The 24802-nt window shown below is 43.3% G+C and overlaps 1 protein-coding gene across 5 annotated transcripts in view; it reads right to left on the minus strand.

The window, feature by feature from the left end:
- srcin1a (SRC kinase signaling inhibitor 1a) overlaps positions 1–24802 on the minus strand; it is a 498739-nt gene that overhangs the window by 201472 nt on the left and 272465 nt on the right. For 3 of the 5 annotated variants that reach the window (XM_048560697.2, XM_048560696.2, XM_048560693.2), the window contains exon 6: positions 22979–22999. The exons of the other annotated variants lie outside the window; for them this stretch is intronic. In XM_048560697.2, the coding sequence (XP_048416654.2) occupies positions 22979–22999 (21 nt within the window). The remainder of the gene's footprint in view (positions 1–22978; positions 23000–24802) is intronic. 5 annotated transcript variants of the gene reach the window in all.

A 24802-nucleotide genomic window follows, 5' to 3' on the forward strand; every position in this document is an offset into this window, starting at 1 on the left:
ATAAACGCTCAATCGACAAAAGAATATCTGCTGCTTGAAATGCTGCATTTCCAAAAATGTCAACATTCAAATGACATCATAGAAATGGTTCGCTCAATGCTTCAATTGGCTCATATGCAGCTAGCTTTTTTCAATTTGTTCATGAGTTTTGGCTTAGCTGGGAAAGGCTAGTATTTATTTCCAATCCCTGATTGTCCCCGAGCAGGTGATGATGATCTGCTTTCTTGAGATACTGCAGTCCTTGGCGTGTAGGGACATCATGGTGATGTTTGGGAGGGAGTTTGTGACTTTTGACCCATTGACATTAGAGGGATAGCAACACGATTCCAAATCAGAATGGTGTACGGCTTGGATGGGAGCTTGGAAGTGGTGATATTCCCATGTATCTGCTGCCACGTTTCCCCCCGCTCCCTGATGATAGAGATTGTGGCATTGGAAGGTGCTGCCAAAGGAGCTGTCATGGGTTACTGTAGCATTCCTTGAAAATGGTTTATACTGATGCCACACTGCAGTGCTGGTGAATGGAGTGAGCATTGAAGGTGACGTATTTGTTGCCAATCAAGCGGGGGCTGCTTTGTCCTGGATGGTGTCAAGATTCTTAAGTGTTGTTGGAACTGCACCCATCCAGACAAATGGGGACTATTCTTTTTCACTCATGACTTGTGCCTTGTAAATGTTGGACTGGCTTTGGGGAGACAGCTGTTGAGTTTATTTTCTACCTTATTCTTATTGAACATTAAACGGGGAAAGGGTTAGATTTTCTGTTGTTTGGAGAGGCTCATTGCCTGGCACTTGCGTCGAGCAAATTTTACTACCCACTTATCAGTCTCAGGCTGGCTGCTGTTTTGCTGCATTTGGAGAAGGACTGCTTCAGTATCTGAGATGTTATGAGTCTAAGACATGATCCTGAGGAACCCTGAATGATGGCCTGGAGCTGAGTTGATCATCCTCCGACAACCACAACTATCATTCTTTGTGGAAGTTATGACTCTAATCAGTGGAGTTTTCCTGAAAATAAAAAAATGCTGGAGATCACTGTGGGTCAGACAGCAATCAAGAAGAGAGAGAGCAAGTTAACGTTGAATCCGACAACTCTTTGTCAGAGCTTCATCAGTAGAGTTTACCCCATGTTTCCCATCAACTCTAGTTTTGCTTGGGCTCCTTGATGTTATACTCAGTTGAATGTTGCCTTGATGTCAAGAGCTCTCAGCTGCCACTGCTGTGGTGAGAGTGCACACACTCCATGAAACAAAATATATTTGCTAAAACACATTCACTCCCTTGTGTACGGGCAGAAATCCTCAATCAGATTTTAGTAGTCAGTGAATATCCTTTCATAGTTCTGTAACCTATAGGCCTTTGGGCCAAGAGCTGAGGACAACGTAATTGGCTGGCATGGTTCATTTTGTCTGGCTGAACAACCTGCTGGTCTTCTGTGGCAGTAACCTGACTGGGTAGGAAATTATTTCAAAGATAGTAGGAACTGCAGATGCTGGAAAATCTGAGATAACAAGGTGTAGAACCGGATGAACGCAGCAGGCCAAGCAGCATCATAAGAGCAGGATGGCTGACGTTTCAGGCCTAGAACCTTCATCAGAAATACTGACGTCAGCCTTCCTGCTCTTATGATGCTGCTTGGCCTGCAGTGTTCATCCAACTCTACACCTTGTTATCTCTGGGTAGAAAATTCAGGGTGATTGAGAGCAAAGAATCCAATTGAGTAACAAATAATCTATTTGCTTTCTGACTGACCCATCCAATAATTAAACGCGAAATACCCAGAGAAGCTGAGTTCACCTTGCTTAATCTGTTAAACTGTTACAGAGAAGGGGTGAGTAATGAATGAAAATTCCTGATATTCACTTTATAAAGTAATAATTTATTTATTTAACCCTAACAATGAACAAATTAACAGAATTACTAACAAACTGAACCATTCCCCCTTAACTGCTAACTGTTCCCGAACCGAACTAAATTCTATTGTAATGCTGTGATAATGGGAACTGCAGATGCTGGAGAATCCAAGATAACAAAGTGTGAAGCTGGATGAACACAGCAGGCCAAGCAGCATCTCAGGAGTACAAAAGCTGACGTTTCGGGCCTAGACCCTTCATCAGAGAGGGGGATGGGGAGAGGATTCTGGAATAAAAAGGGAGAAAGGGGGAGGCGGACCGAAGATGAAGAGAAGATAGGTGGAGAGAAGCGTATAGGTGGGGAGGTAGGGAGGGGATAGGTCAGTCCAGGGAAGACGGATGTTAGGAGGCGGGATGAGGTTAGTAGGTAGGAAATGGAGGTGCGTCTTGAGGTGGGAGGAAGGGATGGGTGAGAGGAAGAACAGGTTAGGGAGACAGAGACAGGCTGGGCTGGTTTTGGGATGCAATGGGGGGAGGGGATGAACTGGGCTGGTTTTGGGATGCAGTGGGGGAAGGGGAGATTTTGAAGCTTGTGAAGTCCACATTGATACCATTGGGCTGCAGGGTTCCCAAGTGGAATATGAGTTGCTGTTCCTGCAACCTGCGGGTGGCATCATTGTGACACTGCAGGACATGTCATCTGAGGAATGGGAGGGGGAGTTAAAATGGTTCGCGACTTAGCCTAAAGTTTCCAATCACACAGCCAATTGTTACAAGTTTCAATTTTAGAACTGGCTGCATCCCTTCAGCTGCTTGGACCCATTTGCTGTATAAATCTCTAAGCTTAGAAAAGAACTTGTTAAAAGGAGTGGCACATTCTCCCTTTTCTTTAAACAAACAAATTCTAGCTTCCTGCCTTCCAACTCACGATTACTCCACACAGCTTTGTTCTGCTCTTTGTTACTCGACGGAGCATATAGAGAAGCTATTCCCATTCATAAAAGGAACAAAAACGAGCCAGTGTACATTTAAAGCGATGTGCAAATGAAGCAAAAGAAAATTTTTTTTAGTACAATGAGTAGACTGGAATGCATTGCCTGGAAAGATAGTGGAAGAAGGTTCAATTAAGCCACTCAAGGGGCATTAAATGATTTTTTTGGATAGAAGTGGCCTGTGGCAATATGGAAAAAAGGCAGGAGATTAACACTAGGTAACTGAACCTATATAGTCACGATGAGCTGAATGGCCTCATGCTCCATAATAATTCTGATTCTGATTCTACGATGTCTGTATTACAGCCCATCCTTCAGAGTGCTCCGTTTTGGCCCAAGGGACTTTTGAGGCTGCTCTTTGTCAGAACCTTCCAATGGGAAGTTCTCCAAGCTTGAAGACTAAGTATGTTTTTCATGTGTAACCCTTGAGTTGCTGCAGCAGTTGAGTACAATGCTGGAGATTGGTGTTGTGATTTTACCATTAATGTGTAGCACATTACAGAACGCTCTTGTCAATGCATCAGAATTCCCTCTGACTCCAGTAATAACGTCATACTTTGAATGCCCATCTGTAACATATCATCACTAAATCAATTAGCAACAAAACAAACATTCCACATCCCATCACTCCACCACCATCGAGCTTCTCCCGGGAAATGACAGTATGTGCCCTTCCTATCCTCAGAGACTACCGTAAACCTACAGAACCCTCAGACTCTAATCTGACTGGCTCCAGCTTCAATACTGGGGCCCTGTGTGGTCTAATAGTGGTGTCCCTATTCCTGGAGCAGGAGCAAAAGCAGAAGTTGCTGGAATAGCTCAGCAGGTCTGGCGGCATCTGTGAAGGAAAAATCAGAGTTATCGTTTCGCGTCCGGTGACCCTTCCTCAGAACACTGGATCAGGAGGCCTGGGATCAAGTCCAATCTGTTCTAGGGGTCTGTGATGACATCTCTGAACAGATTGATTACAAAAAAAAAGGTCAGTATTTAGTATTCAAAGTGCACCAAGAGGTACTTGATGTTTGAAATCAGCATCTGGTCAGCAAGGCCAGGGAAACGTTGCTGATGAATTGTGGGACAGTGAGGGTTTGTGGTCCTGATATGAAGATGACTGTGTAGTCAGGCGGCAAATTAATACTGCAGTAAAACCTGAAGATTTTCATTTTGAATTCTCCACCCTGGACCCAACACACTCAACTGACTGTATTTCATCCAATGAGCCTTTAGAACGGGCAATTCTTGTGCAAATCTCCGAGAAATAGTTTTGTTTCACTCATTTCTAAAAAACAAAGTTTTTTTTTTAAATTTCTTGACTGATCTGCTCACCCAAAACTCGTTCAATAGCAGCGACTGTGTCACAGGGAGCAGGCATTGTTCACTGTGCTTCCCAAACTCTTGAGTGTCCAACCAAATGGTCATTCTTCACAGCAATGAGAGAGAGTAAGCTTTACCCCCATGAAGGGCATTAAACTGGAGCATACCCTTACCCCATGAGGGGCATCATTGAACTGGATTGTACCATTACCCGCATGAGGAGCAAGATTAAATAGTACCACTGCCCCATGAGGGGATGATTAAACTGGAACATACACATAACACTACAGCTATACAGGCACATGTGTACACAGTTGTCAAACTTAGACTACAGTACTGCTGCCCAGTCACTTATGTTAACTCCAAAACAAAACAGGTCCACACAATTAGATGGGCAGCTATGAAATGACTCGCTTCGTTAAGTGCCAGTCAAGATTTTCAGCACATTCCAGCAGGCAACTATTATATCACACACGTCAGTCAAAATACACAGTCTATTAGATTCCCTTCAGTGTGGGAACAGGGCCTTCGGCCCAACAAGTCCACACCGTCCTTGAAGCATCCCACCCAGACCCATCCCCCTATACCGCACACACCCCTGAACACTACGGGCAATTTAGCATGACCAGTCCACCTACGCTGCACATCTTTGGACTGTGGGAGGAAACCGGAGCACCCGGAGGAAACCCACGCAGACACGGGGAGAATGTGCAAACTCCACACAGACAGTTACCCAAGGCTGGAATCGAACCTGGGTCCCTGGTGCTGTGAGGCTGCAGTACTAGCCCCTGAGCCACCGTGCCGCCCTAAGTGGCTCTTTCATTTTTGAAGTCTGCTACTTCAAAAATGAAAGAGCGAGTTACAATGTTTCCTTGTGTGAAAGAAAGAGGAATTTTATTGCTTACTAACCTTGAAAAAAATAAAAGATGTCAAACACACCCACAAACAATTATAGAAAGTTTAAAAAGGGGAGAGCATCTAGTACAAAAAGGTGAAGATTAGATTGTTTAAGAAGTCTTGAGCATCCTTGAGGCATTAAATTTAACCTGAGACCATGGTGACATAATGGGCACCTTGTATGTTCCAGAGTCAGGAAATTTGTAGGTATCTGTGTTCTTGATAAAGGAATGTTCCCCTGATTTGCTTTTTGCCAGGCACTGATTTTTAACAGACAGTGAAATAGAGACAGAGAGAGAGAGACAGAGAAAGACCGAGAGAGATAGAGGCAGAGGCAGAGAGAGATAGAGACAGACAGAGGGGGACAGAGAGGGGGGGGCAGAGAGGGGGGGGGGACACAGAGGGGGGGGGGGACACAGAGGGGGGGGGGGAGGACACAGAGGGGGGGGGGGACACAGAGGGGGGGGGGACACAGAGGGGGGGGGACACAGAGGGGGGGGGAGACGGGGGGGGAGACGACGGGGGGGGGGGGAGAGACGGGGGGGGGGGGAGAGACGGGGGGGGAGAGACGGGGGGGGGGGAGAGACGGGGGGGGGGGGAGAGACGGGGGGGGGAGAGACGGGGGGGGGGGAGAGACGGGGGGGGGGAGAGACGGGGGGGGGGAGAGACGGGGGGGGGGAGAGACGGGGGGGGGGGAGAGACGGGGGGGGGGAGAGACGGGGGGGGGGAGAGACGGGGGGGGGGAGAGACGGGGGGGGGGGAGGAGAGAGAGACAGGGGGGGGGGGGAGAGGGGGGAGAGAGGGAGTGAGCGCGCTAGTTAGATAGATAGAGACAGTAAGTCTTTCAGTTTGGTGATTACAATTCTATCATCTCTCTTTGCTTTGTCAGAAATCTGGTAAATTTGTCTATTGCCGTGTATGTTTCTCTAAAGTGGATAATCGGCAGCAGACAAATCTTCAATCCCAAAATGAGGCATCCAGAAACCAAACAGGAGGTACAAATCTGAGTGACTGTGTTCAGCAGTTTTGATGACATGTTAATTTTAGTCTCCTTACTTCTAAAATTAAATGATGGAAGTTATCGTAACAGCAGAGTCACACCCAGCCCCAAGCACTAGTATGTACACACACACACACCCACGGAAATCATTTTATCTTTGTTAACCCAGGGTTCTGAAGTCAATGTTAATTGGGTCCCTCCTGCAACCCAAGCTGAGAAAAAAAAAACCAGCTGGGGTATTAAGCTGCCATCTTCCTGATCTTCTTCCAGTCCTACTTAGGCTTACTCCCGCTGCTGGATATTCCTCCCATACGTCGACGTCGTCATCATCGGTACTGCTACCTACTTTCTCCAGAATTGGAAAAAAAATCAATTTTACTTCCAATTTCCATCTTAATTTCATCTTCAACTGGTCTATCTCTGACACTTCCCTTTCCTTCCTTGACTTTTGTTTCCATTTTTTTGGAATAGGCTGTTTACCAGTAACCACAACAATTCCACCAACCCCCACAGTTGCCATGACTACATTTCTAAACACCAGGCTTCTTGTAATGATTCCAGTCCAATCTCCAAGTTTCTCTGTCTTTGTCACATCTGTTCCAAAGATGTCACTTTCTTCAGAGATGCTTCAAACTGGTCTTCCTTTCTCCTCAATGAATGCTTTTCCCCTGTGCAGTCTCCCTCCATCACGGTTAAAAAGGCCATCACCTGTCTCCGACCCACTTCCTACAATTCTACTTTCACCCCTCCCCTTCCTTCCCAGAACAACGTCCTTATGTTCCACTTGGCTGGCTTCCATGTTCAATGGATCATTCTCTCCCATTTCTGCCACCTCCAGCAGGATGCTACCAGTAAATCCATCATCCCCTTCCTGGTCAGCATTCTTCAGGGACTATTCCTGATGAGACACCCTAGTCCACTCCTCTGTAACTCCCAACATCACTCCAAGCCCCAGTTCCCATGCAATTACAGAAGGTGAAATACTTGTCCTTTTATCTCCTCCCTCCTCACTGTCCAAGGCCCCAATACACCTCCCGAGTGAACTGGCATTTCACTTGTATTTCCACTCGAGTCAACTGCATTCACTACTCACAATGCAGCCTCCTCTACACTAGCGAGACCAAGTGCAGTCTGGGTGATCACTTTGCGAAATGCTTCCACTCTGTGTGGGAGAATGACCCCAACCTTCCAGTCTCCTACCAATTAATAACCATCTCAGTCTCACGCTCACATTTCTGTCCATGGCTGTGACAGTGTTCCAGTGAAGCTCAATACAAGTTAGAGGAACAGCACCTCAGTTTCTTTTTTAGGTACTGTACAGCCTTTACGAGTCGTGTATGGAACTCATGACAGTGAGGTCAAAAACTTCTGAGAATGATCTCTGATGTTCATGTTGATTTCTTCCCGCCCATCCTGCACCGTGCCTTGTTTGCACGGATTTGTTCTCTGTAGGGCTGACCTTTGGTGTGAATAGCGGAAACAGTCATTCATTGACACTTGCATTTCATCTCAATTTGTCTCTATTCCCAATAACACCCCCTTTGCCTTTTGCTCTGGACACGTATCCTATCTGTTCCACTTGCTTCTTCTCTCTACTTTTCAAACCCCATCAACTTTCCAGCCACTGTTAGTCCTGAAGAAGTCATTCTGGACTTGAAACAGTAACTGTTTCTAGCGAGTTTTGAGAAGATTTGTAGCTCAGGTTGAGGTTCTGGATGTGAGTTTGCTCGCTGAGCTGGAAGGTTCGTTTTCAGACGTTTCGTCACCTTCTAGGTAACATCATCAGTGAGCCTCCGACGAAGCGCTGGTGTTGTGTCCCGCTTTCTATTTATCTGGTTAGGTTTCCTTGGGTTGGTGATGTCATTTCCTGTGTTGGTGATGCCCTTTCCTGTTCTTTTTCTCAGGGGATGGTAGATTGGCTCCAAATCAATGTGTTTGTTGATGGAGTTCCGGTTGGAATGCCATGCTTCTAGGAATTCTTGTGCATGTCTCTGTTTGGCTTGTCCTAGGATGGATGTGTTGTCCCAATCAAAGTGGTGTCCTTCCTCATCTGTATGTAAGGATACGAGTGATAGTGGGTCATGTCGTTTTGTGGCTAGTTGATGTTCATGTATCCTGGTGGCTAGCTTTCTGCCTGTTTGTCCAATGTAGTGTTTGTCACAGTTCTTGCAGGGTATTTTGTAGATGACGTTCGTTTTGCTTGTTGTCTGTGTAGGGTCTTTTAAGTTCATTAGCTGCTGTTTTAGTGTGTTGGTGGGTTTGTGGGCTACCCTGATGCCAAGAGGTCCGAGTAGTCTGGCAGTCATTTCGGAAATGTCTTTGATGTAGGGGAGAGTGGTTATGGTTTCTGAGCCCGTTTTGTCTGTTTGTTTGGGTTTATTGCTGAGGAATCGGCGGACTGTGTTCATAGGGTACCCATTCTTTTTGAATACGCTGTATAGGTGATTTTCCTCTGCTCTGCGTAGTTCCTCTGTGCTGCAGTGTGTGGTGGCTCGTTGGAATAATGTTCTAATGCAGCTTCGTTTGTGGGTGTTGGGATGGTTGCTCCTGTAGTTCAGTATTTGGTCCGTATGTGTTGTTTTCCTGTAGACGCTGGTTTGAAGTTCCCCATTGGCTGTTCGCTCTACTGTGACATCTAGGAATGGCAGTTTGCTGTTGTTTTCCTCCTCTTTTGTGAATGTTATGCCAGTAAGGGTATTATTGATGGTCTTGAAGGTTTCTTCTAATTTGTTTTGTTTAGTGATGACAAAGGTGTCATCCACATAGCGGACCCAAAGTTTGGGTTGGATGATTGGCAGAGCTCAGATCCCATGAGAAAAAGAACAGGAAATGACATCACCAACCCAAGGAAACCTAACCAGATAAATAGAAAGCGGGACATAACACCAGCGCTTCGTCGGAGGCTCACTGATGATGTTACCTAGAATGGTGACGAAACGTCTGAGAACTAACCTTCCAGCTCAGCGAGCAAACTCACATCCAGTAACTGTTTCTCTCTCCGTAGATGTGTTGGGCTTGATGTGTTTCTCCAGCTCTTTCTGTTTTTATTTCAGATTTCCTGAATCTGTAGCACTTTGCTGTTCTCTTCCCGAGATGTCAGATTTTCATCCACTGCAACAGTAGAAGATTGACAGGTGTCTCCCTTTACTGTAAGATCTTAATAATTGTCTCACCCAAAAACACAATGAGGGGTCCCAATATGGAAGCACTCTTTGGTCCTCAAATGATGTCATCGATAGCAAGAATTAATAACTAGGACTTTTCTTTTGCAATCAAACCTCCAAGAAAAAACTTAAGTTCCAAGAGTTTCAGAGGTTACATTCCTATCGCACAGGGAGCCCTTCCACAAGCATCTCTGTCAATCCTCCTTTTGGCTATTCATAATTTGAAATGTGAACCAGTCTATCTTGGTCACAGTGCCTCCTGCTGGCTCAGACTGCAGACTACGGCCTCACTGCTACTCCATTGAACAAAGGAAACAATGCCAATGAACACTGATGTGGAGAAGATGAATTGGTGCAACCACATTCCTTTCTCAGGCCATGGTGAGACGGGGTTGGGGGGGAAGCAAAATTGGCAAAAGATTTACACAGATTTCACTCAGAGCCCCATCCAGTCAGCAACATCTCAGAGTTATCACTGTGAGAGTGGTGGTGGAAAGGGGAGCCAAGGAGTCTTTCAGACTTTAGTCATCATAACCCTAACTTCGGAGGCTCACTGATGATGTTACCTAGAATGGTGACGAAACGTCTGAAAACGAACCTTCCAGCTCAGCAAGCAAACTCACATCCAGAACCTCAACCTGAGCTACAAATCTTCTCAAAACTCTTTAGTCATCATAACCTAGTCAGAATAAGGACATAGTCCGAATAAGTGAAGGTTAGCAGACACACAGAGCGTGGCAGATGCACCGTTCTGTGTCCTTTGTAACTGTACTGAGGAAAGAAGAAATTGCAGCCAATGTCGCAGTAAAATGGGAGAAGGTCATAAGCAAACTGGAACGGATAGAAAATAGATGTAACATTCTGAAGGCTGGCAATGTTTAGAGTGTAATAATGGAAGGTGTGGACAATCTGGATGGAGTGCAGTCTAACTCCTGAGGAATAAAGCTTTAGATAACAAAGATTCTGGCCATTCTTCAGAATGTGAGTGGTGCCAGGGAGGAGCTGAATTACAAAATGTAAGACCAGAATTCCACATAAGGGACAGCAACGATAGGCAAAGATGGTCTAACTTCTTCGATAGAGAAACAATCCTGGGCAAAAACGAATTGCCATTTGGGAAAAATCAAAGGCCAATGACAATTTGCATAGATTTTCTAAAGGTAAATTATTTTACTAGCTTGACTATATTCTTTAATGTAAGGGATTGATGAAGGTACTTGTGCTGATGTATACGTGAGCTCTTAAAATCCATTGGATAATGGTTGAGTCAACCAAGGAATTGAAGAGATTATGGATTGTAATTCGTAACTGGCCGAGACAGAAAGCAGAACATTGCAGTGAACTGTTGGTTTTCAGATCCGGTGGGGGGAGGGGGGGTTGGGGGGAGTGTTTCTTGGGGTTATTTTGACACACATTCATGACCTGGGTGCATATAACTGCAACACTGGCAGTGGCACAAGACGGAAAAATATAATAAGGAGGGTAGTGTCAGGAGTGACGGACAGGTTAGTTAAATGGGCAGACACAGAACAGAGCTCATTTAAAGCAGAGACAAGTGAAGAGATTCAGTTTCAGTTAGAAGGAATGGGGCAAGGAAACATACAAGATAATGCAACCTTAACAGTGACCCCAGGAACAAAGGGACCTCAGAGTATTAGTGCACGAATTTTGAAGGACAGACTGGGAAGGCTATTTAAAAAATACACGTGGGTTCATTGACTTTGAAAGGATACAAGGAGATGACGGTCACTGGTTCAAACCCAGTTTGAGTATTGTATCCAATTCTGGATAACTCTCTTTCAGAAAGATCGAGATGCTGGAAGAGCATCAGATTATTCTTGAAACATTAACTCTCTCCACAGACCCTGTCAGACCTGATGCATTTCTCCAGCATTTTCTGTTTTTACTTTCCCAAAGCATTTTCCTGAGCCTGATGATTACGATTCCAGTCACATTACCACTGTGACATTGCACCGTCTCCCTGAAGTATAGGCAAGATTTATAAAAGAATATTAGCAAAGATTCAGTAAAGTGGAGAGAAATTAAATGCTACCTACAGGAAGTTGAAGTTTTTTGTCCTGCACTCATCAGAACAGAGAATCAAGAAATAGACTTGAGATAAAAAGTGACACTGAATACCCTACAGGATCCCCTGTAGGCCAAGCTCTCGCTAACATCTTTGTTGGTTACCAGGAGAAGCTTGTCTTTGATGTAATGACCACTAACCTCCTACCCTTTGCATACTGCTGCCATGTCGAAAATGCTTGCAATATTTCAAAGTAATGCCACACAGAATGTCTTTACACGTCTGAATAGAATACAACTTGTACTTGAAGTTACCACTGAAATGGAGCAATTGATCAGCTTCCCTTCTGTAAGATATTCAGTGAGAAGTCAATAAATGAACTGTCAACCACTATGAAAGCTTACGTTCACCGCTATGGTGGGATTCCTAGAGTCACAAATATTGCAAGGTCTGTCTTGATGGTGATCTCTTGAGTTGGCCCTCGCCATCTGCTTACAGTGTAAGCTTGACACTACAACAGGGCTGTATCAAAACTGTCCTGTGTGATAATGAATATGCGAATCAAATCCTCACTCACTGAGTATCACAGACACTCAATAAAAAAAGTGTCTCTGTTACCATTAAGGCTCTGAGCCATGCCCAGGCTACCTCAGATTACCCTGAAAGGTCTCAAAACATTAACAACTGGTGAAGCTCTGTCTCATGCTGCTGTTGGGCAGTAAATCCAAGTGGTTTTCCTCGTTAACAGGATACTGCTGTCAAACTAAAACAAGACATTTGCTTACCACACAGATGTGTAATGTACTGTGTGAGTTTCAGTGTCTCTGTGCTGCCAGGTATGTAAGGCATACAGCACAATGACTAGCAGATTATATCAAACAATACATTCACAGCAGGCTGCATAATAATCAAACTTACTTAACCCATACTTCCGTGCCTCAGCGAAGCACGCCCACCATTAGAGATGATTCTACTGTTGGAAAGCATTCGTTAAATAATCTCAAATGTGCTCAGAATTACACCAGGAACAAATTTAAATTATCAGTTCAGCTCATATTTGCTTGTGCTGGAAGTTCATATGTAAGTACACAGGGTCATGTTTTATATGGGCAAAAGGAATTTGTACATTCATCGCACTGTTTCCAATAAATAGAATCGTGGAGACTCTGTGGCATCCCCGTGGCAACAACGTAGTCAATCAGAACATACTGGTTGAGATTGAGAATGAAGATTGACACTTAACTGTTCTTGCCACATTTCCATACCAATGACACCTGAACTAATCAAAACCCTCTTCTCTATCTATACAAAGTGCTATTTCCTTCTTTGAGTTTGTTTCTCACGTCCTAGTTCTGATGACAGTAGCAACAGCTTCCATTTCTCATCACCTCTTAGCAACATGGAGAGATTGGAGAAGCTGGTGTCCTCCATTGAAAACAGAAGGTTCAGGGAGATGCAATAGAGGTGCTCAACATCATGTAAGGTTTTGATTGAGTACATAAAGAGTAAATGGTCAATGATCCGAGGGCCAAGATTCACTTTAATTTGCTAAAGAACCAAGACTGAAAAAGGAGAGATTATTTTTATACAAGAAGTCATAGTCTGGAATTCTCTCCCTGAAGAGAGAAAGCAAATTCAATATCAACATTCAAATGGGAACTGAATAAATTATTGAAGGGGAAAGCTTTGTAGATTTTCTGGGCAGGGCAGTAGGACTATCACTCTATGACTAATTGGATAGCTCATTCAAGGAGCACGATGGGCGTTTTTAATCATTCCATGAGTTCAGCAAGAAGTTAGTGACTCGGCAGACAAGACAGGCAACTGCAAATAAATTAAAACAAGGATTTAAAACATCCCACCCTTCCTCATTTCAAGTTCAAGGTCAAGGTTTGGTAATTAGATTATTAAAATCTCCTATTGACAGAGTTCCTTCCAATAACAAGCAAGAAAGACCATAAGTTTACGGAATAATTACTCAGATGGATATATTAGAATTGGACAAGTGTTCAAGAAGGAGAGATTGACTTTGAGAGATATACTGCTGCATTAGTTCCTCATAAGTGGCACAGTAATAATCAGGGTGAGGTACAGGTCAGAATTAAAATTCTATAAAGTCATATTATCATTGATTCCCTCACAAGAGCGACTCAAAAGAAAATAAACTCCCTTCAAACGAGCAACATACTGAACAGTCAATTGAATTTAAAGAAGGGTCTAGCCTGAAACGTCAGCTTTTGTGCTCCTAGGATGCTGCTTGGCCTGCTATGTTCATCCAACTCCACACTTTGTTATCAAAAATGTGGTAATGCCCTTGAGGAGACCAGGAGATGTGAAAGTCCTTTACAGCCAATACTTCAAGTATAGTCACTGCTGGAGGAATTATGACAGCCGATGTGTGCACAGTAAGGTCCCACCAAGAGAAATGCGATAACAACCTAATGAAGGTCTAGATTTTACGGTGATTAGCCAAGGAATGGCTTATCCCATTCACTCCACATACATTGTCACAAATGTTTCATGGGATTGTCAGCAAAGACTTGTAGTTCATGCCATCTATTACAGTGGGTCTGTGACATTAAGAGAAAGACATTTGAAGGGTGAAGATCCTTCACTGAGGCATGTAGATGGCAGTGGAGGAAGGAAGAAATATGAAATATGAATATGTAAATAGTCAAAAGCAAGACGGTAAATATTGGGAAATGCTGATATGGTTATGAGAGACACAAAAGAGAAAAAAACTGAAAGGCTAAAAAATGTGTTGTTTTACAAATGTGTAACATTTATTTTCTTCAGTGGAAATGAGGCTTCACACTCACAAAATGATTTTTTTCATGGTCAGAGACACTATTTAGCATTAATGATCACCTTTTACACCAGGACACATAGGCCTTAACTTTATCATCAGTGCTTGATGCCAGGTTAATGGTAAAGGATCACTTGATTATGACATTAAAAAAAGGTACAGATTTCATTGGTGAAGACTATAATAGTGCGGGTTATGGAAAGGCAAGGTATCACTAACAGCAACATCTGGATTTCCATAACCTCTTCTGCACCCTCTCTAAAGCCTCCACATCCTTCCTGTAATGGGGCTACCAGGATTGAACACTCCTAAGTGTGGCCCAAGCAAGCTTTATAAAGCTGCAACATGACATCCTGACTCTTGCTCTCAATTCCTCGACCAGTGAAGACAAGCATGCCATATGCATTCTTTACTCTCTTTCACCGCGCCCCCCTCCAAAAAAAATACTTACATGGCTACATTCAGGGAGCTATGGACTTCAACCTCAGGGTCCCTCTGTACATCAACACTGTTCACAGTCCTGCTGTTATTTGTATACTTTTCTGAAGTGTTTCCGCCCCCAGAGTACAGCACAGCACAGAGTACCTGGATGAAACTCAATCCGCCATTTCTCCACACACACGCAACTTGTCTATATCCAATTGTATCCTCTGACAGCCTTCTGCACTATCCACAACTCTGCCGATCTTCAATATCCGATGATACCAAAAATGTACAATTAAACTTTAGTAGATAAAGAAACAGAATAGGTGTAATAATAGCTCATGGAATTAATTGCCCACAAGTGTGGGTTTTTTTTTAATAGTTCCATCCCACTGCTGCAAGTGCAGTAAGAATCGTTTAGGATGCATCTATAGTATTGGATTTTAAATAGGCCACAGAAACTTCTAAGTAGTGGCTTTAGCAGCAAGGAGGTGTTCAAGTACAGGACAGCCCCTAGGGTGGGTTTTGGAGACTTGCTAATCTTTGCTTAAATAAATATTAGTGTGCATTGTTGTAACGCCCTCTAACACATTTTCGAGTCACAATGGCAGCAGGTGGAAAGGGATAGGAACATGCCATAGGGCAACAGTTATAGATGGGGGAAGGGCAATTATAATGCAATTAGGCAAGACTTAGGAGGCATAGAACGGGTTAGCAAAATGCAGGGGATGGGGACAATTGAAATGTGGAGCTGGTTTAAGGAACAGATAATGCGTGTCTTTGACAGGTATGTCCCTGAGAGACAGGGAGGAATTGATAAGGTAACCGTGGTTTACTAAAGAAATTGTATCTCTTGTTAAGCGGAAGAGGGAGGCTTATGTGACGATGAGACAAGATGGTTCAGATGAGGCGATGGAGAGTTACAGATTAGCTAGGAAGGATTTAAAGAGAGAGAGTTAAGAAGAGTAAGGAGGGGGCATGAGCAGACATTGGCAAGTAGAATAAAGGAGAACCCTAAAGCTTTCTATAGGTATGTGAAGAATAAGAGGATGACTAGGGTAGGAATAGGGCCAGTCAAAGGCAGAAGTGGGAAGTTGTGTGTGGACCCTGTGGAGATTGGAGAGGTGCTAAATGACTATTTCTCATCTGTCTTCACTGAGGAACAGGAGAATATTTTAGAGGAGATGACTGAGTTACGGGCTACTAGAATTGAAAGGATTAAGGTTGGTAAGGAGGAGGTGTTATCAATTTTAGAAGGTGTGAAGATAGATAAATCCCCTGGGCCGGATGGGATTTTTCGGAGGATTCTCTGGGAAGCTAGGGAGGAGGTGGCGGAGCCTTTGGCCTTAATCTTTGAGTCTTCATTGTCTACAGGTTTAGTACCAGAGGACTGGAGGATTGCAAATGTTGTGCCCTTGTTCAAGAAGGGCAGTAGGGATGACCCAGGTAATTATAGACCAGTGAGCCTGATGTCTGTTTTAGGAAAAATTTTGGAAGGGATTAAGAGAGATAGGATTTATAATCATCTAGCAAGCAACAATTTGATTGGAGATAGTCAGCACGGATTCGTCAAGGGCAGGTCGTGTCTCACAAACCTCATTGAGTTTTTTGAGAAGGTGACCAAGCATGTGGATGAGGGAAGGGCAGTTGACGTGGTGTACATGGACTTCAGTAAAGCCTTTGGTAAGGTTCCACATGGTAGGCTATTAGAGAAAATACAGAGGCACGGGATTGAGGGAGATTTAGCAGTTTGGATTAGAAACTGGCTTTCTGTAAGAAGACAACGAGTGGTGGTTGATGGAAAATATTCAGCCTGGAGTCCGGTTACTAGTGGTGTGCCTCAAGGATCTGTTTTGGGACCACTGCTGTTTGTCATTTTTATAAATGACTTGGACGCAGACATAGCTGGATAGGTTAGTAAGTTTGCAGATGACACTAAAGTCGGTGGAGTGGTGGGCAATGTGGAAGAATGTTGCAGGTTGCAGGAAGACTTGGATAAACTGCAGAGTTGGGCCAAAAGGTGGCAAATGGAGTTTAATACAGATAAATGTGAGGGGATTCACTTTGGGAGGAATAATAGGAAGGCAGAATACCGGGGTCAATGGAAAGATTCTTGGTAGTGTAGATGTTCAGAGGGACCTTGGTGTCCATGTACATAGATCCCTGAAAGTTGCCACCTAGGTTGATAGTGCTGTTAAGGCTTACGGTGTGTTAGGTTTTATTGGTAGAGGGATTGAGTTCCAGAGCCGTGATGTCATGCTGCAACTGTACAAAATGCTAGTGCGGCCTCATTTCGAATATTGCGTGCAGTTCTGGTCGCCCCATTACAGGAAGGATGTGGAAGCATTGGAAAAGGTGCAGAGGAGATTTACCAGGATGTTGCCTGGTCTGGAGCGCAGACCCTATGAAGAAAGGCTGAGGGACTTGGGTCAGTTCTCATTGGAGAGAAGGAGGCTAAGAGGGGATTTAATAGAGACATACAAGATAATCAGAGGATTAGATAGGGTGGACAGTGAGAGTCTGTTTCCGAGGATGATGACTTCAGCTTGTACAAGGGGGCATAGCTACAAATTGAGGGGTGATAGATTTAAGACAGATGTCAGAGGCAGTTTCTTTACTCAGAGAGTGGTAAGGGCGTGGAATGCCCTGCCTGCCAATGTAGTTAACACAGCCACATTAGGGGCATTTAAACAGTCCTTGGATAAGCATATGGATAATGATGGGATAGGTAGGGGGAGGGGCTTAGATTAGTTCACAGGTCGGTGCAACATCGAGGGCCGAAGGGCCTGTTTTGCGGTGTATTGTTCTATGTGCTGTGTTCTAACTGCACACGCATGGATGCTTGATTTTGCTGTCAGTTTCATTCCGTACTAACAGCAATTATTGACAAAATCACCATGATTGTTATTAGAAACAAACTTTTACTCAGCATACCCATGAGACCTAGCCTGGCTTTCTGACAGTTCAGCACTCCCAGAGTCTCTTCTGGGCCATGATTAACAGCAACATCATGAGCTTCTTCAGGTCTTGAGTGAGATTTGATCTTTTAACACTGGCCCAGAGTACGCAGACTAGTAATTGACATATTGATGACACTATTCTGATACTGTGACACTAAGTGCAATGGAAACTCCCTCCCTAAATTAAAGGTCAACTCTGTGTTCATCCAGCCTCACATTTTATTATCTTGGAATTCTCCAGCATCTGCAGTTCCCATTATCTCTCATATTAAAATTGGTTGGCTTTGTGTACAAAATGGCAATTGCATTTTACCAATTTACACTGAAAAACATCAGTACATATCTAATTGCTAGTAAAGCAGACCTTTTATAAGCCAATGTCCATTCAGTGTAATGATATAGCGTCCTATCAAACAGTATTTCCTCCATATTGTGTAGGGTTACATACATAATTTCCAGCCATGTGGCTTGAATTAGGTTCTGATCTGAGGTGAGTATGCTGCTCACCAACCGATGCCTTCACTGACACTGCAGATATAATCTGCCCACAGACCCCTGGGTGCCTGGGCTCATAGGCTGGAGTCCTCCTTGTTAAGGAAGGGTCAACAATGGCTCAGTGTGGCGCACTACCATTTTTCAGCATGTTCAAGTCTCACTCCTGCGTCTTCAGGTGTAGGCTGGCACTTCACTCTAATCTTAAAATTTCTGCTTGCCTTTGGGCAGAATGAATGATGATACAATACCATCTAGGGGGAATTTCTATAGCGACCAGCTGATTTCCTGGAAGGATGTTATTCCATTCATTGTACATATAAGCTAATTACACCAGAAATCCCCTGGCGTCTTCAAAATGTTAAATGCATGCAAAACTTACAGATGTCTCTCTCAGGGGCTGTTCTCAGATACAATTGATAGCTAAGTCAAAACCAATACAAAGAACATCTGAATTATGATGTTCATATTCGTTTGAATGGCAAACCTAGTAAATAAATTGCCTGGCTGCCTAGAGATAAAGAGTTGATCTTTTTTCCTGTTTAATGGCCTTTAATTCAAAGAAGGTCAGGAATTATATCTGTGCACTGGTCGCAAAAAGTTCAATTTGCAGTAGCCTGTAGGTTTCTATATTTTGGCAATGGGAGAGGCTACTTAGGTATGAAATTACCCATACAAAATGGATCAAAATTAGTTTAAAAATTCTACAGAAGACACCAATGTTATGGGCTCTTATTACTCAACCCTTCATCCTCCTTGTGCCTTCAGTTTACCTCGACCCAGAGTCAGCACTTTCCTCCATAAACCTCTCTGATACCCTCAAAATACCAAGGTTGTGGAGCCTTGATTTGAGATATAAGAACAGGAATTTCCTTCCTAACAGCCTCACGGGCACTCATTTTCGAGGCAGCGGCTCACCACCACTTTCTCAAGGGAGATTGGGGATTAACAACAAATGCCAGTGGTACCCACACTCCACGAAAAGAAAATTAAAAGAAAAAAGGGGTCAATCAACCACTCACACCTCTTCTACTGTTTACTCAGGTCACTCCATATCCATCTTGTCCCATCACCTAGATGGGATTTTCATATCCCTTGATAATCTCATCTGAGAAACATCTATCAATATTAGCCTCGAAAATATCAACTGACCAAGCAGCCATTTAGAGAGAGAATGAGAGAGTGAGAGCAAGAAAGAATGAGAGTGAGAGAGAGGGCGAGAATGAGAGAGAGTGAAAGAATGAGAATGACAGAGAGGGCGAGAATGAGAGAGAGCGAGAGAGAAAATGCGAGTTCCACAGTTCTACTGCCTTTTGTAAAAGAATCTGCTTCCTGATTTGATTCTAAAATATCTTGCACTAACTTTTGTCCAGTTTGTCTATTTGAAATACTATGACAGCCAATTGTTTTTTAATTGCTTTTTATGTTTGTTTGTTTCTTTGTAATTGTCTGTCTTACAAATAAATCTAACTAGTGGTTTTAGCCTGAAGAGCATTAGATGATATGAAATGGTTTCTGCATTTCAGACCGGAGAAGATCCCACAAACTTCAATGCACAAGAATGCAACAATAAAATTATTAGCCCTTCAATCTGCTACTCCTCTTCAATAGATGTACAACCTGAATTTTACAGCTTGTGAGAGGGTTCTATCTGTTCATGCAAAACATTATTTTCTCTGATCATGATTAGTAAGCACTGGACAGTGTGTACTGTAATTGAAATTAAGTAATGATCATGGGATGGCAATCTAGCTGCATTTTCAACACCTTACCCAACTTAAGGTTACAAACGCCTCTTATAATCCCTCAAATATCCATGGTCAATGGCAGGGGAATTCAGAATTCAAAATTAGCTTGGGAAAAAAAACATCGACAAACAAGTAGAAAAGAACTGTCAAAGCCGCCATCTGTTTACAATAAAGATCTTATTGTTATTGATGAATGCGCCAGCAACAATTTTCTGTTTACATGGTGAACCAAGTGTTTAGAAAATTGAGTGATCATACTGTTCACACAGCGAGTGTTTTTTTCAAATTTGACAACCAAAACGACACTTATGCATAAGATGGGACCAGGCAATGAGGAGCTGAACCAAAGATGGGTTTCAAGGCAAATTAGACTTAACTTCACGGGTTTCTTAGACAAAATAAATCCACCAAATACAAGCCATCAGCATAAACACATTGCTCTAAATGCGTACAGTGTTAACCAGCTTTTGGGGATGCTGTTCTACCATCATTCATCATTGAGATCATGCTGATCCTGTATTTCCTTCACAAGGTGCAACTTCCAGACTGTGAGAGGGTGGCATCAGCCTCCTCTCATAATTGGCTGGTGTGAACCCACTACTAAGGCTGTAACTCAGGATCTCCCTCCCTGAATCTCACTACTCCTTCATTCATATTCCCTTCAAAGCTACTTTTCGATCAAGCCTTTGAACGGCTGCACTGATGTCTCATGTGTCTCACTGTGAAATTATATCTGGTGATGGAAGTCCTGCCACATCCAGTTGTGAAGGGTGATGGCAATTAAACACTGAAGAACAGAGGCTCCTCAACTATCTACATCCTTAATGATGGGAGAATTCACCATATCAGTGCAAAAGATAATGCTGAAACATTTGCATCTATCTTTAGCCAAGAGTCAAGTGGATGATCCATCTCTGCCCTCTCCAGATGTTCCCAACATTATCAAATATCACCACTGCCAATTCAATTCATTCCATTTGATGTCAGAAAATATCCGAAGGCACTGGAAATTGTAAAGGCTGGAAGTCCTGATAACATTCTGGCAATAATACTGAAGACATGTTTGAGAATTTGCTGCACACTTAGCCGAACTTTTTCCAGTACAGTTACAACACGAGCATCTGTATGACAATGTGAAAAACGGCCCAAGTTCATGTCCTGTATACAAAAAGCAGTTCTCTCAATCATTAGTAAAATCATAGACGAGGTCATTGACAGTGCTATCTCGTGGCACTAATTAAGCAATAACGTGCTCGTTGATACTTAGTTTGGACTCTGCCAGACAGTTCAGCTCCTGACCTCATTATAGCTTTGGTTCAAACATGGTCAAAAGAGTTGAATTCAAGAGATGATGCAAGAATGACTGCCCTTGACATAAAGGGCTACATTTGAGAGAACGGCATTAAGGACCCCTAGCAAAGCCAGAATCAATGGGAATCATGGGGGGAGCTCTCCTATACAGAGAAAAGGAACATGGCTGTGCTTGTTGGAGGTCAGTCATCTCAGCTCCAGGAAGTCTGAGTTCCTCAGGGTAGTGTCCTACACCCAAGCATGTTCAACTGCTGACCAATGTCCTTCCCTCCATCATAAGGTTAAAAGTGGGGATGTTCGCTGATGGTTGCCCAACGTTCAGCACCATTTGCAGTTCCTCAGACACTGAAGCAGTCCAAATGCACAAATTTGGATAACATCCAGGCTTGGGCTAACAAATGGCAACTAATCTTCATCTCACACATGACAGGCAACGATCATCTCCAACAAAAGAGAATCTAACATTTACCCTAGACACGTCTCTTGGCATTACCATCTCTGAATACCCTGCTGTCAACATCCTGAAGGTTATCATTGACCAGAAAATCAACCGAACTAGCCACATAAATCTGCAGAGAGGAAATCACGTTCCATCTCCTCAAAGCCTGTGCACCAAGCACAGGTCAGGAATGTGATGGAATGTTCTCCCACTTGCCTTTACGGCTGCAGATCCAACAAAACTCAAGAAGCTCAATGCCGTCCAAGATAAAACATTCCACTTGATTGGCACCATATCCATCCACTCCCTCCAGCAGCGACATTCAGTAGCACCAGCAATGTGTATCTGCTACAAGGTGCACTGTGGTAACGCACTAATGTGCTTGGTCAGCATCTTCCAAAACCACAACATCTACGTCCTGGAAGGGCAAGGTCAGAAAGTATATGGGAGCATCACCTCCTGCATGTGCCCCTCTGAGTCACACACCATCCAAGCCTAAAGTGCATCACCAAACTAACACTGTTGCTGCATTGAGATTGTGGAACTGCTTTCCTGATAGCACGATGAATGGCCCCACTCATCAAGGACAGCTTCAGTTCAAGAAAGCAGTTCATCATCAATTCCTCTGGGGCAATTAGGAATGGGCAGCAAACGCTGGCCCAGCCAGCAACATCCACTACTTGTGAAATAATAAAGAAAGTCGTTATGCCAGAGGGACTCTGTAAATGAAACTAATTGTTTGAATCTCAATATGGATTGATGAAGAATGAAAAACTGCTGGAAATGTAATTAATAGAGAAAGTGTTGGAAATAGACAGACAATGATTATAATGAGGGTGATATTTACACCATACTTGTATATTCTACTGCTTTTGTCCTTTTGTTTAGTGATCCATTGATAACCTTTTTGCTTCAATCACTTTGAAGAGGAATTATAGCTGGGTCCCGGCAATAATGTTCACACACTCATACTCACTCATCATCAACATGTGCTTGAGGTTCCCTAACAACCATGGTAATTTCTGAACCCCACCAGTTCACAGATGTTGGCACTCTATCCTGGTATATCGGGTCATTATCAATATTGATCCCTGATAATGCCAATTCCCCAAAATTCATCACAACCAACCCAAATTGTAAAGTTTTGAACAATCGCTGAAATTTTACTTGAAGTGGTCACAGTGTTTCCTCTGTTCAGTCCTGGTGGAATACTTTCCTTGAACATCTCTACGTTCTTTGTTAAATAAACTGTATTGAACACAAACTGTGCATCAAACAATGTTGTTCTGGAGACAGTGCTTTTAAACAGAGATCAACGGGAGGGTGTGGGTGGGATGGGGAGGGTGTCAGACAGTTTCGCAAAGGGAAACAGACCAGCAGCTATGCAGACAGTGCCATCACATTTCAAAGTAAAATAAAAGCCCTCTCCTTTATCCCTTAAGCCCCATTTAAATGAAGACACAGCACAGAGAATGGTGGTTTCAGTGACTGAGCAGACTGACACTGTTCATGCAGAGCACATGCAGGAATGGCTGCACAGAAGCGGTACTGACCTTGAAACTCCAATAGTTTGACTGCAATGGTAAAATTAATAGATGAGTTATTGGTTAGAATTTTTTTCAGTAAATGTATCAAGCTACGAATATCTGAAATGAATCCCATCAATAAAGATCAAGAGGTTATGGAAAGGAGGAAAAAAAAACCCTTGGTTACTTCTTTCTCCCTCCAATTTTTTTTTACATTTGTTTGCCTTGAATGATAATAAGGTATTTCCTCCACATCGCGAGCACCCAGCGACTATCCTGGGCTTTACATATTCTTTATGAAGTGATTGGAAATAGAGACGTAATCTAACCATGAGAGGACAATCACAGTTGAGCCCAATCTTGTCTCTCCCCACAAGCCAAAACATGTAGGTGATGATCAGGTTCAAGTCAGGTTAACCCCCAGAAACCCAGAGGGACTGAGGTCAGAGTACAATTAACTTAGCACAGGCTGGGGTCAACTAAATCTGCTGCTTATTGAGAGACTGAACCATATACATCGCACTGCGCCTCCCCTTGGTCCTTCACACTGCCATACAACGTGTTGCATTTCAGGGTGATATCCAGCACTTCACCAAAACTATTAAATACTTTTACACAAAGGCCCTTAATGTCACTGTTCTGGTCAGTTTTAGCTGAAATTCTGTTATGACAAAGCTGGTCCAGGGTGGATGAAGCAGCCAATCAGAACCAAACCTCTCGCCATTTATCTATGAGTAGGAAGCAAAGCACAAGCAACATCTGGCAACTCCTTACTCACAACTTTTCATTTGAAACTACCCTTGTTTTAAGCTTTGCCCTTGATTCGACCAGATTCTGTTGAACTTAAGGATTTTCACACTCTTCCCAACCTCTTAATCGAGAATTAGAGCTAGAGATCTGGAAAATGAGAGGGAAAGGGATTGCAGTTCAAGGTCTCCAGTAAACAGAAAGCTATTTTTAAGAAGGTGGGGGGGGGGGGGGGGGAGAATTTGGACTCATTAACCCAAACATTGTTATCTGTCACACATCCTGTCTCTGAAGGAGACTCGTGGGACAATGCTCCCCAGTGTCAACATTAGAACACCAGAACCCATCCAACTCCCTGCGCCTCACATTGTTGACTAACTAATATAGCCCTCCTTCCAGGTTTTGCATAATTTATTCAGCTCTTGAATAGCTTATGCTTCCAAAGCAGTGCACTTTTGTGAATGAATGAATGAATGAATGAATGAATGAATGAATGAATGAATGAATGAATGAATGAACGAATAAACGAATGAACGAACGAACGAACGAATGAATGAATGAATGAACGAACACAGAATTTGTGCTTCTGCTGCTTCTTATTAAAAAGAAAAATCAATTCCATTCAGAGCATTAGCTGTGGCTGATGGAATCATAGGTTCTGAAGTGGGTAACACTCTCACCTCAAAGTCAGAAGCTCAAGTCCACTCCAGAATCCTGGGTCCACAATCCAAACTGAGCCAGGGGAGATGGGAGTATAATAGTCAGCTTACTGGACAAACATTGCAGAAGCCTGTACCAAACATCCAGAGGCATTCAAAATCCACCACTGGCAGGGGAACATACATTCAGTTTGTTTAAATGTCTAACTCCTCACCCACAGCAATGTGGTTGACTCCTTGTGTGCTTTAGAAATGACAGGCTGTTCTTTTGTATTCAAGGCCCAACACCACCTTCTCAAGGACAATTAGTCTTGGGCAATAAATACAACAATGCCCACACTCCCTGGATGAACAATAAAATCAATGAAGGGAATCTTCAATGGGGTCTTTTGAAGGAGAATTGGACAAGGACCCAAAGAGAAAGAAATTGCAGGAAAAGGCAGAG

This window comes from Stegostoma tigrinum, chromosome 31, assembly GCF_030684315.1.
Source record: "Stegostoma tigrinum isolate sSteTig4 chromosome 31, sSteTig4.hap1, whole genome shotgun sequence".
NCBI lineage: Eukaryota > Metazoa > Chordata > Chondrichthyes > Orectolobiformes > Stegostomatidae > Stegostoma > Stegostoma tigrinum.